The sequence below is a fragment of the Bradysia coprophila genome, unplaced genomic scaffold (assembly GCF_014529535.1).
Source record: "Bradysia coprophila strain Holo2 unplaced genomic scaffold, BU_Bcop_v1 contig_358, whole genome shotgun sequence".
NCBI lineage: Eukaryota > Metazoa > Arthropoda > Insecta > Diptera > Sciaridae > Bradysia > Bradysia coprophila.
Window position 1 is genome coordinate 3,766,505 of NW_023503616.1, and position 12,464 is coordinate 3,778,968.

Sequence of the window (12,464 nt, forward strand, 5' to 3'; positions counted from 1 at the left end):
TACAAATATCCTGCGAACCATGCTCTAAGACATTACTTTGAAAAGGACGCCAAGCTCTTTAGAAACTCGATTTTGGTGATTTTACTTCTTCATAAGTATCTAATAAACGACCTCCCTAAGTTTATAGCCTTAAATGCAAAATATATTACTTTGGCTTATTTTTGCCACTGTAGTTGACAGTGGCTGATTTTGCGCCAAAATTTGAAATTTTAATACATTTGTAGCGTTGCGCGTTAAATCAATGACAGCGACTCCAGCACAACGACGTATTTTCCCCTTCGAATTACTGAAATGAAAGCACTCAGCGCAAAATGGCAGTGTAAATTATTTTATTTACGATGTACGTACCATGTACAGTGTTAAATAGTGTTTTTGAATTCGGTAAATTAAATTTGCCTCCACTTACATGCAAGATCTGGTCGTTGTGAATCGGACTATTCAAAAATTATATCTTAGACAGCGAAAACAGAGTAGAGCTTCGTTTTACGACATAAAATAGTTCGCATTTTTGACAATCAGACCGAAGATTACCAAAAATTTGATTGAATAATCATCGGCCACATAATATTGATTTTACAGTGTTTGTCTTAACTACTGATTTTTGAAATTTAAATTACTTTTGAAACGATTCGTTCTGAATTGATCTGCCTAGCACAATGCATGAGGCCAAAAGTAAATCTACAACCATTGAACTACTGCAATGTTCGGTATGGCCGTCAAATGTTTCAAATGTCCGATAAAACTGAATATAAACAACGATCACTTCTCGTTCACAATGTAGCTCTGTTCCCAAACATTCAAATATCCGGCTGCTTTGAAGAAACACAGTCTCACACATGTGCCGAAGGAACATATCTGCCGAATATGTAATACAGCATTTGATTCGGAATCTGATGTCCGAACGCATAAAGAAAACGTCCATACGGTAACAGGAAAAGATTGCATTTTTCAACTCACAAATCATGCTAACGAAACATTTACCATCAGAAACTATCATGCAACAGCTGTCCGGCAACATTTCCAATGAATGAGGAGGAAAAACTATTAGCGCACATGGAACGAATGCATAATGGTAAAGATCGAGAGAATGCCATCTGCGCCGATTGTGGATCACAGTTTAAAACTCAAAATCAACTGAAGTATGTGAGAGTAACTGTTACGTCCGGGTCTATGTACTAACCCTTCACAATTTCATTGCAGAATACATAACATGACTAAATGTGGAACAGTGAAACAGTTTCAGTGCGATCAATGCGATTCAAAGTTTATGACTCAAAATGTAAGTATTAGGAAAATGGTAATAACGTATGCGGACCAAACCACTAACAAATTGAAATGTTCGTTCTACATTAACTGTATTGACGCTTATAGTTAGTCTTGCCTCCTCTGTCAACTTTGACTATTTTTTGTTCTGCATTTTTGCTTAACGCAAGACTCGGCATCCGTCTTAGCTTAATGGAGATTATTGTTTTTACCACAGACTCTAAACGCACATAAAATGATCCACCTTGGCGAGAAGAAACACCTCTGCAATTTTTGTGGTAAAAGTAAGTCAATGAAACAAGTTGATGTTCAAAATTTAATCAGACTACAGTCTCTGCCTTTACTACAATTCAGGTTTTCTAAGCAAAGGACAACTAAAAGTCCACGAAAGGAGTCACACGCTGGAAAAACCGTTCCGTTGTGACGTAAGTGCTTCCTTTGAACTGAAAAATTGTCTTACTATCAAAACGCACTTAATTCTATTAGGTGTGCGATAAAGCGTTTTCCTATCGGGAGAGTCTCGTTACCCATTCGTCGCTACATACTGGAATCAAACCGTATTTATGTGAAGGATGTGGAAGTCGTTTTTCGTGCATCGGAAACCTGATCAAACATCGAAAATCACGTCCGAAAACATGCGGTCTACCTCAGTTTTGTAAAAATACTAAAATTGCTCCGAGAGCTAGTTCTAAAGGTGAGAAGCAAAGAATATTCACAAAAACTAGGGCTCTAAAACTACAAATGGTATTGACCTCCTTTTATCAGTACCTGGAAGTCTGACAATGAAAGTTTCCCCAAAACCTCCACGCCAGAAGAAACCTAGAAAGTCGGAAATGTTTCCAGAAGAACACGAAACCGGCCATATCAAGGCAGAATCGGAAGTGTCGACTCCGTCTGTAATTAGGAAGACTAAATTGGAGCATATGGAAATTGAGATTCAGTCTCCAGCAACCACCGCCGATGGTCAACATTTCATTATAGATGATAACATTACGGTTGAATCGAATATTGAAATAGAGTTTATCACATCCGACGATTTACTGCCCGGCGAAATGGAAACCGATGGAATTGAATATGAGAATTCGGATAAAAATTATGAAAATAATTTCGGCGATGAGTTAAGTTCGCAGCAAGGAGAAAATGATGATTACGATGGTCGAAACGAGACGTGGGAAAATGTAAGAACAGTTAGTGAGTCGTTTAGACGAGTGAATTGATTTTTTTTTCGCAGGAGACTTACGATAAATCCTGTGAAAGTGATCATCAAATCATTTATGTGGAAAGTGAATTGGTTGAGGTAAGCAGTAATGAATTCTTGTCTTAGTTTGCAAAATTCACAAAAATATTTAACTCAGGATAAGCCAGTCATCAAGAGTTTGGTCGTTGAAGAAGACAACAAGAACAACATAACTCTCATCGACGACATTCAAGTCGGCCGGTATGCCGAAGATTTGTCGCATCAATCTGAAATCGAGGTTGAACACTACAACGCATCTGATGAAGGGTAACTCGCTGAAAAATTCACATTTCTACAGACTGTTATCATTGTCGGGCTTTTTACTATATTCGCAGAGTACAATCAAATGAATTAGATGAGCCTGAGGAGCCCGAACAATTCGAATTGTATGACGTTAAATACGAAGATGATGAAGAGGCCGAAGAGGCAGAAGCTCAACAAACACAAGAGTAATTTAGCGAGAACATTTGATTGAATTATGTTTTGGAACAAAGAAAATTTCTTTTTAAGGATGAACACGACGTTGTACCGATGTGAATTATGCCCGAAAATGTACATCCTCCAGGGAGCATATAAAACTCATCTGAAAACTGAGCATGGAATGTTGAAAGTTCCAAAGGTAGAAGAAACGATTACCAAGAAAAGCAAAGTGGCAAAACCCGAGGTGGTGTGTCAGTACTGCCATAAGAAATACACCAGTTCGAATCTGTTGGAAAAACATGAGAAAGTTCACGGTAAGTCGAAATTGATCGAATGAACAGAATGTTCACTGTCTGTTTCACTAAGGTTGAGTGAAGCATTTTTAGTGTCAAAAGTCTTTCCAATGAATGCAAACTTGATTATTTATTGATTAATATAAGACACGGCCGCGTCCATGGTTAGTGGTTAGAATATAAAGTAGAAATAAGATAGAAGAAACGAATCGTGAATTATGTTCGGTTGATGAGGGCATTTGTAAACTTGATTTCACACTCGCCAAGTGCCATGTTCGATCCCAATTTTCTGAAGTCATTCAATCCAGCAACCTTGTACGGGCGATCGAACGGGAATCCCATGGCTCTTTTGTCCGGATATTTCTGATCCTTCAATCCACAGAACGAGGCTGCATCGTTGCACGGATTCTTCAAGTCTGGCTGGTTGACACGATCCAATTCGTAATTTGAAATCATCACGAAAATGTTGAATTTCGTGCCTTCTGGAGATCCTTTAGGAATAAGCATGTGTTGCGGCCATCCACATCCACAAAATTGGAACTGAGCTTTTTCGGCTGCGTCGGTCGGTGTAAATTTGCTGCCAATTTTACGGAACGATCTTTCATAGGGAATCGTAATGCTAGATTCGTCAGAGCGACGACGAATGGTGTTCTGTCCCGGATTCAAGTATACTGTAAATTTGTCCATTTCGATCATTAAGCTCCGTTGTTCTTCAAATTTAGTGATTGGTTGTCCACGGTCGTCATTTATCGGGCACATGAAAATTCGGCACGTTCCAATTTTTTGTGCGCTCGCTTTGTTTTCGACGCCGATGGTATAGGCGAATGGGGCGTGTTGAAGATGCGTGAAAGATGCGTACACATTTCCTTCGGGGCCAAAATCCAAACCGCTACTTAAATCAACATCGGATTTTTGCCAGAAAGTCAACAATGTGTTCGGCTTTGTGTTTTTGCCTTGGGTTATCTGGACATTAACAGATGACACCGTGACTCCTGCGTATGCAAGTTCAGTGTTAGCCACATAGCTTGGTTGAAGTTTCTTGTGTCTCTGGAATACAGTGTCAATGAAACTATGCCAACCTATGAACATAAAAGTTAGTTAGTTTTGTGGTCAGGCAGCGCCAGTTAATGTAGACAAAACTTACGGTAGAAAATCGGATCTCTCATGGCAGTGGTAACATCTCCCATCACTCCAAATTCTTCCAAGTACTTCTGCTCAGGATCATGAACGAAGGAAATAAGATTGTGACCTTGATTATGTAAGTCGCCGTAAACTAATTTGTTTGGTGAGAGCGCACTCGACTCAACGATATCACCCAAAATGTCGATTCCTTGCAGTCCGTTCAGAGAGATTGTCTTTCCCTTTGAATCAATAACTTGACCTTGATCGATAGCTTGGTAGATTCGATCTCTCCACCGTTCAATATCGGCTACTTCAACTACGGCATCAGTACGGTTAACATCTTGCAATGTCATGTTTGCTACGCGTGGAGGATAAGCGCGATTAAGTTTACTACGAATGATTTTTGGGAAATAGGCTTCAGGAATGATGGACCGGATATTGGTTAATGGTTTCGCTTTCTCCAAACGTGCGCATATACGATCGACGTTGTATCTTGCGATAACTTGATTGTGCATGTAGTAAAACAGTTCTCCTCGACGATCTTTCCTGACAATCTGGTCGGGTCCCTCTCCAGGATACACTAAATGCCAATGCCAATGATGCATATTTACGCCGATATCTTAAATCAAACGAAAATTTTGCTCAGGTTAAAAATAATCGAGAGAGATCGTGCGATCAACGTGAAACTTACCTTCTCGGAAATATGCCAATTTCTGCTCAACTTCCTTATTATTCGAAGTGAATTCCATTGGAATATTGATGTGCTGGCGATTTTCTTCCGCAACTAGTGCACCTTCTTCTCGGGCCTTTGGAAAGGCAGAAGGATCCACAAACTTGTCAGGGAAAGTGGTAACGATCGATGGAAGCGTTATATTCTTCGTATCGTCTCGGTGTTGCATTGCCACCGACAATGAATATTGGAATAGGTACGCGTTAACGCGATCCTTACAATATGCCGCAACGGACATTAGTGTCTCCGCATCCGGTTGGTCCATAAAAATTTGCATTAGTTTGCTGGCCATATCTTTGTGAGCTTGGTTGAACAGTGAAAAGCCTGCATCTTTACTCAAGGCTGAAGCAAACGAAAGATCGGGTAACGATGCCACCGCCTTCAAGACAACCTTGTTCGTAGCGTCTTCTCCGAATCGTGTAGATAATTCATCCCCCAGCGGACGATAACGGTCAGTGTAATATTCCTCTGGAAGTTCGATGACAGTTTTTCCATCGTCCTTTTGAGCAAATACTGGCTCGTTGGGGTTTTGGAACAACAACAGCAAGTTGTTCTTCGAATCGGCCGTTGTCCTTAGCATTGTGTTTTAACTGAACTGAATCGTACTGACACAAGAAACAAGATTTACTCTGAATGAAACTTCTGAGCGAACTGATTTACTGAACGATCGACCACTTTCTTTTATACCAAAAATAATTTGTTTGTGTCTGCAGTACATGATGGTGGAATTATCGATAAATTTAATTTATGCGCGAGTGACCGCAAAGGATATCTATTTTGGATGTATTATGATAATTTCAAAAGGAAATCTATTCCAGATGTAGACATAATGCATTCGGATTATGATAGCAGAGTAATGTAATCAATTTTAGTTTTTTGGTCAGTTCGATTGGATTCATGTAAATTTCTATGAGTTTGATGGGAATTTTTTGTGTTATCTTTTCGGATTGGTTGCTTGCTTAATCCATTGTAAATCGTTCTAATTAATGATCTGATTGATGGGATGGTGATAAATTCGATTATAAGAGTTCTGATTGACTAAGACCTATAACTTCGGTCCGTACTACAATTGAATCGATTATTTTTCCAGGCGAAAATGGGACTCTAATCTACAAATGCTCTTGCTGTTCTATGTGGTTTGCGTCAACAACAGAATGTGAAAATCACCAGAACGAACTTCACAAAGACAAGCTATTTTGCAAGCCGTGCAATAAAATGTTCAAGGAACCAGATAATCTTGTCGCCCACAATCGTTACTCGCACAGCAACGTCCCACATTCGCCAAAGAAATATACATTCGTTTGTCCGAATTGCGGTTGGTGTAACAAAGATTTTATGTAATCGACAACAAATTCATGCATTTCTGCTTTTAGGCCGTAACTTCTCATCCAAAGTGGCATTGTCAGATCATGAAAGATCGAACTGTGGAAATTCGCCCATATACAAGTGCAACGTTTGCCATAAGAGTTATCATAGCGCTGGTAAGTTGACTACCCTTATTTGGTATTAGGTGCTGTTTTAGGTCGTGGTGTCTTAAGTAGCAGAAGTAAAAGAAATTGCATCAGAGAGTCAGTAAATCGACAAGGGGACAATTTAAACAAGAACTGTAAAACATGCTTGTGACACGCTTATCGTTCGTAAACGTTTGCATTCCGTCCACTTTTGAAATAAAGAATTTGCAGAAATAATTCAAGGAAAACTCAAATTGAAATTTTTGCCTAATCGGAACAGGTTCCTTGAAAACGCATTCAACTGTTCATTCAGGCGATCTACCACATCTTTGCAAATATTGCGGAAAGGTGGGTCAATCTAAAAACATTTCCAATAAAAATTCTAATCTATCTTTTGTCCTTATCTCGTAGGCCTTCCGCACTCAAGGTAATGATATTCCAAATGAATGTTAAGGAAATTTTCACAATCCCACCATTTCAGGTCAAGTAAAAATTCACGAGCGCAAACACAACGGAATTAAACCATTCAAATGTGAATTCTGTGAGAAAACTTTTGCTTATCGCGAGAGTTTGCTAACACACGTCTCCATACATACGGTAAGAAAAACTCTTAGCAGAGCTCAGGGTCCCTATTTTCAATCATTGGAGATGAATCTCCCTGGCAAACGACGTCATCTTTCGTACAAAAATGATGTAATTTTCCAGGTATATTCATTCCCCATAATTAAATATGGGGACCCAGAGGGAACAATACTTTTATCATAAGCTACTATATTCACTATATTCTTGGGGACTTATTACGGTAAAGCTCAGCCAACCATGTGATTTCTATTTTCTTTTATCAGGGACTGAAGCGTTTTATGTGCCAGGCATGTGGCAGTCGATTTTCGTGTATATCGAATTTACAAGCGCATCGAAAGTCACATAAAACAACGTGCGGCATGACCCCGAATGTAACCAAACCGGTGGGGCCAATGGGTCTTGAAACTATTTTTAAGATAAGTGATGTGTCAGATAGTTAAGCTGAAAGCTCCTCACGAACAAGATGCAAGAGTAATCATATCAAGCATATGTTCTAGTGACCTCAATCAATATTTTCATAAAATATGAATTGAAGATGAAATAAAACCATACAAATCTCTTGATATATTTAATTAGTTTTTATATTGCAATAAATGTGATTGTATACAAATAACATCGACGAGAATAAATGGTAAGATGCATCCGTTTTTGTAGACGATCTCTCAAACAATTAGATAAATTAATATTCAGTTCATTGTCCACTGTCTGCGCTGTCTGCACGAAATAATACTTTTACACTTTTCGCTTAATGGCTGGCTATCGGCCACCAATACCAATTCTTGGCGGCGCTTCAACATTCAATGCCCCACTTAACTTATGTTCAGACCTATCGACTAATTCGATTTTGGGTACGGCTAATCGAACAGGAGTATTTTCAATGCTCGTAGCACCGCATCGAGGACACACTGTGCACGGTTCAACGAGACAATTGTAGTGCACCACATGACTGCAAGTACCGAAAGCAACAACATCCTGTTGATTGTAGAGTCTTATTCGGCATACCACACACTTTATTGATTTAACGAACAGTCCTTGGGCCGCTGCTTTCTTCTCTTTAACGAAAAGATCGTGCAAATCGCGACCGAGTACCTTAGATGTGGTCCGTAGGAGTAGAGTTTCGTACCTCGAATTCGACAACATTCCGACGAGAAGTTGTTTAATGTCACCGAAATTGCCAGTTGATGTGCCGGACGTCAATACCAATTGTACCAAATTTGTTAAATCAACATGCCCACTTGCTGCGTGTAAGATAATGCGAGTAACTTGCGTCAGATCGGGCCTCGGAAGTATCAGTCTCAAGAAGGTAAACCATAACTTCTCTCTCTGACTTTCCGGCAGAACGAGCGAAGCCCGTGAACACAACGAACTGACAATTAATGCTCGACTCTCGGATGTACTTTCTGGAGCTTCTTTCAGCAGTTCCATTGACAAATTAAATGCAGACTGGAAATCACCCTGTTTCTCGTACAGGTAAATCGAACAACTTGTCAGCTGGAATGCTTTTACAATTTCAAGTGCATTCTCGATGCGATAGTTCTCGTTTGATTGAAGGAAAGTTTCCACCGTTTCCGTGTTGTATTTGCACAAAAGTTGTAAATAGGTTTCACAGTCATTCAGCTCCAGCTGGACTTGGTTCTTGTTTAGCTGGTCAAGGAACAAGTACAGACTCTGTTCGTTATGATCGAGTAAACGAATAAATCGATTCAAATTCGGCATGAAATATTCGATGACGATTCGAGTCAGTTCCTCACAGTTGATTTCAACACATTTCTCGAAGTGTTCAAGTAATTGTTCATAGATTCGTCTGGACGGTGTACCAATGTGTCTTTTCACATAGCTCCACAATTCGTTATTACGATATGGGTCGCAGATGTAGCAGCTTAGGATCTCTTGATAATGTTTACGCTTTTCCATTAAATTTTCAATCACCCGATAGCATTTGGCCGACTGTGCCATTTTCAGATGTTCAGCTGTAGGAATATGGGTCAAACAGTCAGCCTCAATCAATTGAAGCCATGCTTCTTCACGTTCCACGTGCTGGCGAGGAGTTTCGTTTTGAATGTGCTCCATTTTCAAATAGTTGAGTACTTTGTTGAGAAGGTTGGAATCCTCGGGCAGGTTCCTTGACGATATTTGATTCGAAATAAAATTTAGGAGACATGCGATGTCGGACCACTGCAATGAAAAAACAATGGTATGTATTGACACGGAGAACAATTCTAGCAATTAAAGTGATCCCAAGTAGCATTTCAGAAAAAATAACTTATTCGTTAGAATAACGTTGTAGCAACGTTGTCACAACGGTTTTGCAACCGTTGTTGCCCGGTTATAGTTTAACCTAGGTCAATTAACCGTTGGATAACAGTTAAACAACGGAAAAGTTAAAAATTTAAGGTAGAGCAACTATAATTTTTAACCTTTTCGTTGTTTAACGGTTATCCAACGGTTAATTGACGTAGGTTAAACTATAACCGGGCAACAACGGTTGCACAACCGTTGTGGCAACGTTGCTACAACGTTATTTTAACGAATAAGTTATTTTTTCTGAAATGCTACTTGGGGATAAAGCTTACATTTGAGCTCTCCGGCGTTAGGATTTCCAACAATATGTTGACGATTCTTTGACGATGCGACTGGCCTAATTCACCAGTAAATTCCTTTTCTTGAAATGCTAGCGAAATGACATTCAACGTTTCCCTGGTATCGAATTTGAGTAATTGTCGCAAGTACGGATATGATAGCTCGGTGTCAGTAGCACAGTTAGAATGAAGAGAGGTTAGACACCGTAAGACCTGGAAAGAAATATGTTTTGTATGTCAAATGTATATTTCCACATTTATGTTCGACGACTTTCGATGCAAACCTCATGTTTGACGGTTGGAATGATGTCCTCTTCAATATCCCCAGTGGGATAGCCCCTACCCGCTAAACAGCTGGACACATAAACAAGTAGATAATTTCCTAGATTTCGATCCTCTTCCAATATCAGTGGAATTAGGTCGGTTAACGATACGGTAAAATCGCCAAGAGCATGAGCATTTAAATAAATCTGTGCTTTGAATAGTTTCTCCTTTTTCGAAATAGTCAGCACTTGATGTAAATCCAAACATCTCCAATCTAATTTGAGTATTACGTCCTCCAACTTATCAGGATTCACTTGCACCCAGTAGTTACATAACGATTGTGCCACAATCGGCGATATAAACGATATGCTACCATTGTCAATGTGCTCGGTAAGATAAACCAAAAATCCGTCGGTGACAGTCAACCGTTCCCAAAGTTCCTGCCACAGAACGTCGAATTCCTGAATTTCGATCAAACAGTTCATAATTGAGTCTAAACACAATTCAGGACAACGGCTCGTTGCTTCGATATACTCCTCGACCAGTTGAAGAGTACGAGCTTTGGCCATTTGTTTCCGATGAATTCGATCTCCAGCAGCTTTATATCCATCAATAGCTAATTGACATGCATCTGCCCATTGTTGATTGCTCGAAAGGTAATTTATTCTATCGCTCCATGAACGTACATTTACGGAATGTAGAGATCGTCCGCCGAGCATATAAAGCTGTGATCCTTTCGATATAACTGTGTTATAACAGGCGTATGTTCCTGCCAAAGCTAGAGCCGGTGATACGTTTCCACCAGTTGCGAATGCTTTGAATTGTGCCGAACTGTATACAAGTCCAACTGCTCCAACGTCAATGCATTCCAATTCTTTGTTCGTTCGAACGTCACTTAAATGCAACATTTCTTTGGTGTCGAGACAGGCGATAGTTTTTGGTCCCATCCAATGCAGGGCAATTATATTGTACGTTAATGTAATATGGCGTAGAAAGATTAACGACACCCGACCAGATCGATAGGTGATCTACAGATGGAATTAGTGAGTCTTTTCATAAAAGAAAAATATTTTCGTTTTTTACTTGATGAAAGTAGAGATTATTTCCTCGAACAGCAGCCAACACCGGATCTACGACACGTGTTGTGTCAGCTGATTGAATCAACACCATTTGCCACGCTAATAACGGTAGACATTCGCCCGGTCCAGCCATTGGATGGAATTTGATAACCTTTAAACGAGGCCGTATCGTTACGACTATAAATTTTGATAGTGTTGCTAGAGCTGCTATACAAAAGTTTTTTAACGGATGTTCCATTAACCCGAACGCAAGTGGTTCAACTGCGCAAACCTGAAAATGGTTGACGGGTTACAGAAAAGCAAAACAATGCAAGCTTGGTAGCTTACCTCTCCTCTCGAACCGCTAAATATACATCTAGACTCACATCCTCTGATTCCAAGACGTCTTGTGAAATTCAGCGACCATACTGAACCGCCGGAATCCGAGCATAGAGCATGAGCACTATTTTGAATCCATTTTACATGTAATACACCGGTGTTGGGAGTAATTACATCGGTCATCAGGCGAATCGTGTCTCCGCATGCAGTATCAATCATGACGACATGTCCTCTTGCAAATCCGGCTAGTAGCCGTGAGTTATCGTCATTGAATGCTAGAGTAGACACAGTACCCTGCCCTGTATGGTCTTTACAGCACCATCGTAATGCTTGTGCATTGTCGAAAGCCAAAATATAGCCATGTGATGTACCAACAGCAATCATGTCAGATATTGCAACTGAAGTCGGCAAACCAGCACCTATTCGATCCTTTGATTCATGAAAATTCGTCATTAGTCACTACCAGTCACCTCTACTATGATAAGGCATATTCTTCGAAATGACTTACTGTCGCTGATGTTATTTGCGCGGAGACACCTTGCAAAATTATATGTCTCCAGATTGTTCCCATTTTCGGTGTGTCATCCATCGATGGGGTTGGCGTTGTTGTTAACAGTAAGCCTGCTTCCGATATTATATCTGAATCGCCATCTAAATCCGTTAACACACTTTCCAACGTTGGTAATTCGTTTAACTGCGGTATCGAGTATTCAACATCGTCCAACTGCGGAACGTATCGTGATAACGAAACAAGATAAGATTAGGAGAAATTTGTTTTTGTTTGGATTTCTTTCAGTATTCACCTCTTCGATATCCAGCTGGAGTGATTCAGCCAGAAGACTGTCATTCGAACCACGATCGGATTCCAGTAGGGACTGTAGGGATGGTGCTTTCAAGTTGTTCATTTTTATTATGATGATTGCATTACAAAATATTCGATTATTTAATTTGAACAACTGAGAGGGAGGACGTACAGTGTTTTTTTACGGAAAAAAATGACAGCTTGACGTTTTCCATTCTCATTTCGAAAACATATGATAGAATGTAGATAGGACAGCCGCCAACTTTTTGGCCGAACTCTAACATACACGCCAACCGTTACTATTTTATCGCGTCTGTTAGTTCT

The 12,464-nt window shown here is 39.9% G+C and overlaps 3 protein-coding genes across 3 annotated transcripts; 1 reads left to right on the plus strand and 2 right to left on the minus strand.

Moving 5' to 3' along the window:
* Window positions 1-288: 288 nt before the first annotated feature.
* Window positions 289-7,771, plus strand: LOC119081276 (zinc finger protein 665-like). Its single transcript, XM_037190032.1, has 18 exons — window positions 289-707; window positions 782-925; window positions 988-1,139; window positions 1,201-1,279; window positions 1,481-1,547; window positions 1,618-1,688; window positions 1,750-1,957; window positions 2,029-2,441; window positions 2,495-2,560; window positions 2,619-2,767; window positions 2,836-2,949; window positions 3,011-3,234; window positions 6,156-6,380; window positions 6,439-6,546; window positions 6,797-6,864; window positions 6,928-6,943; window positions 6,998-7,113; window positions 7,362-7,771. The coding sequence occupies exons 1-18, from the start codon at window positions 657-659 to the stop codon at window positions 7,536-7,538; spliced, it is 2,448 nt and encodes an 815-aa protein (XP_037045927.1). The 5' UTR covers window positions 289-656; the 3' UTR covers window positions 7,539-7,771.
* Window positions 3,325-5,747, minus strand: LOC119081277 (phenoloxidase 2-like). The gene is made up of 3 exons (XM_037190033.1): window positions 5,027-5,747; window positions 4,358-4,954; window positions 3,325-4,292 (listed from the first exon to the last, which is right to left on the minus strand). The coding sequence occupies exons 1-3, from the start codon at window positions 5,643-5,645 to the stop codon at window positions 3,430-3,432; spliced, it is 2,079 nt and encodes a 692-aa protein (XP_037045928.1). The 5' UTR covers window positions 5,646-5,747; the 3' UTR covers window positions 3,325-3,429.
* LOC119081274 (vacuolar protein sorting-associated protein 8 homolog) lies at window positions 7,657-12,345 on the minus strand. Its single transcript, XM_037190030.1, has 7 exons — window positions 12,142-12,345; window positions 11,847-12,062; window positions 11,348-11,767; window positions 11,025-11,291; window positions 9,962-10,969; window positions 9,672-9,890; window positions 7,657-9,273 (listed from the first exon to the last, which is right to left on the minus strand). Exons 1-7 carry the CDS (start codon window positions 12,241-12,243, stop codon window positions 7,855-7,857), a joined length of 3,651 nt encoding a protein of 1,216 aa, XP_037045925.1. The 5' UTR covers window positions 12,244-12,345; the 3' UTR covers window positions 7,657-7,854.
* Between the last annotated feature and the right edge of the window lie 119 nt (window positions 12,346-12,464).

Excerpts from the sequence above, each read along its gene's own strand:
- LOC119081274 (XM_037190030.1), bottom strand. The coding sequence starts at position 12,243 with ATGAACAACTTGAAAGCACCATCCCTACAGTCCCTACTGGAATCCGAT. Across the intron at positions 12,063-12,141 it reads TCCAGCTGGATATCGAAGAG|TTGGACGATGTTGAATACTC; the intron begins GTGAATACTGAA and ends TACGTTCCGCAG. Across the intron at positions 11,768-11,846 it reads CGCAAATAACATCAGCGACA|GATCGAATAGGTGCTGGTTT; the intron begins GTAAGTCATTTC and ends CATGAATCAAAG.
- LOC119081277 (XM_037190033.1), bottom strand. The coding sequence starts at position 5,645 with ATGCTAAGGACAACGGCCGATTCGAAGAACAACTTGCTGTTGTTGTTC. Across the intron at positions 4,955-5,026 it reads ATTGGCATATTTCCGAGAAG|ATATCGGCGTAAATATGCAT; the intron begins GTAAGTTTCACG and ends GTTTGATTTAAG. Across the intron at positions 4,293-4,357 it reads GAGAGATCCGATTTTCTACC|GTTGGCATAGTTTCATTGAC; the intron begins GTAAGTTTTGTC and ends TTATGTTCATAG.
- LOC119081276 (XM_037190032.1), top strand. The coding sequence starts at position 657 with ATGCATGAGGCCAAAAGTAAATCTACAACCATTGAACTACTGCAATGT. Across the intron at positions 1,280-1,480 it reads CAAAGTTTATGACTCAAAAT|ACTCTAAACGCACATAAAAT; the intron begins GTAAGTATTAGG and ends TTTTTACCACAG. Across the intron at positions 7,114-7,361 it reads CACACGTCTCCATACATACG|GGACTGAAGCGTTTTATGTG; the intron begins GTAAGAAAAACT and ends TTCTTTTATCAG.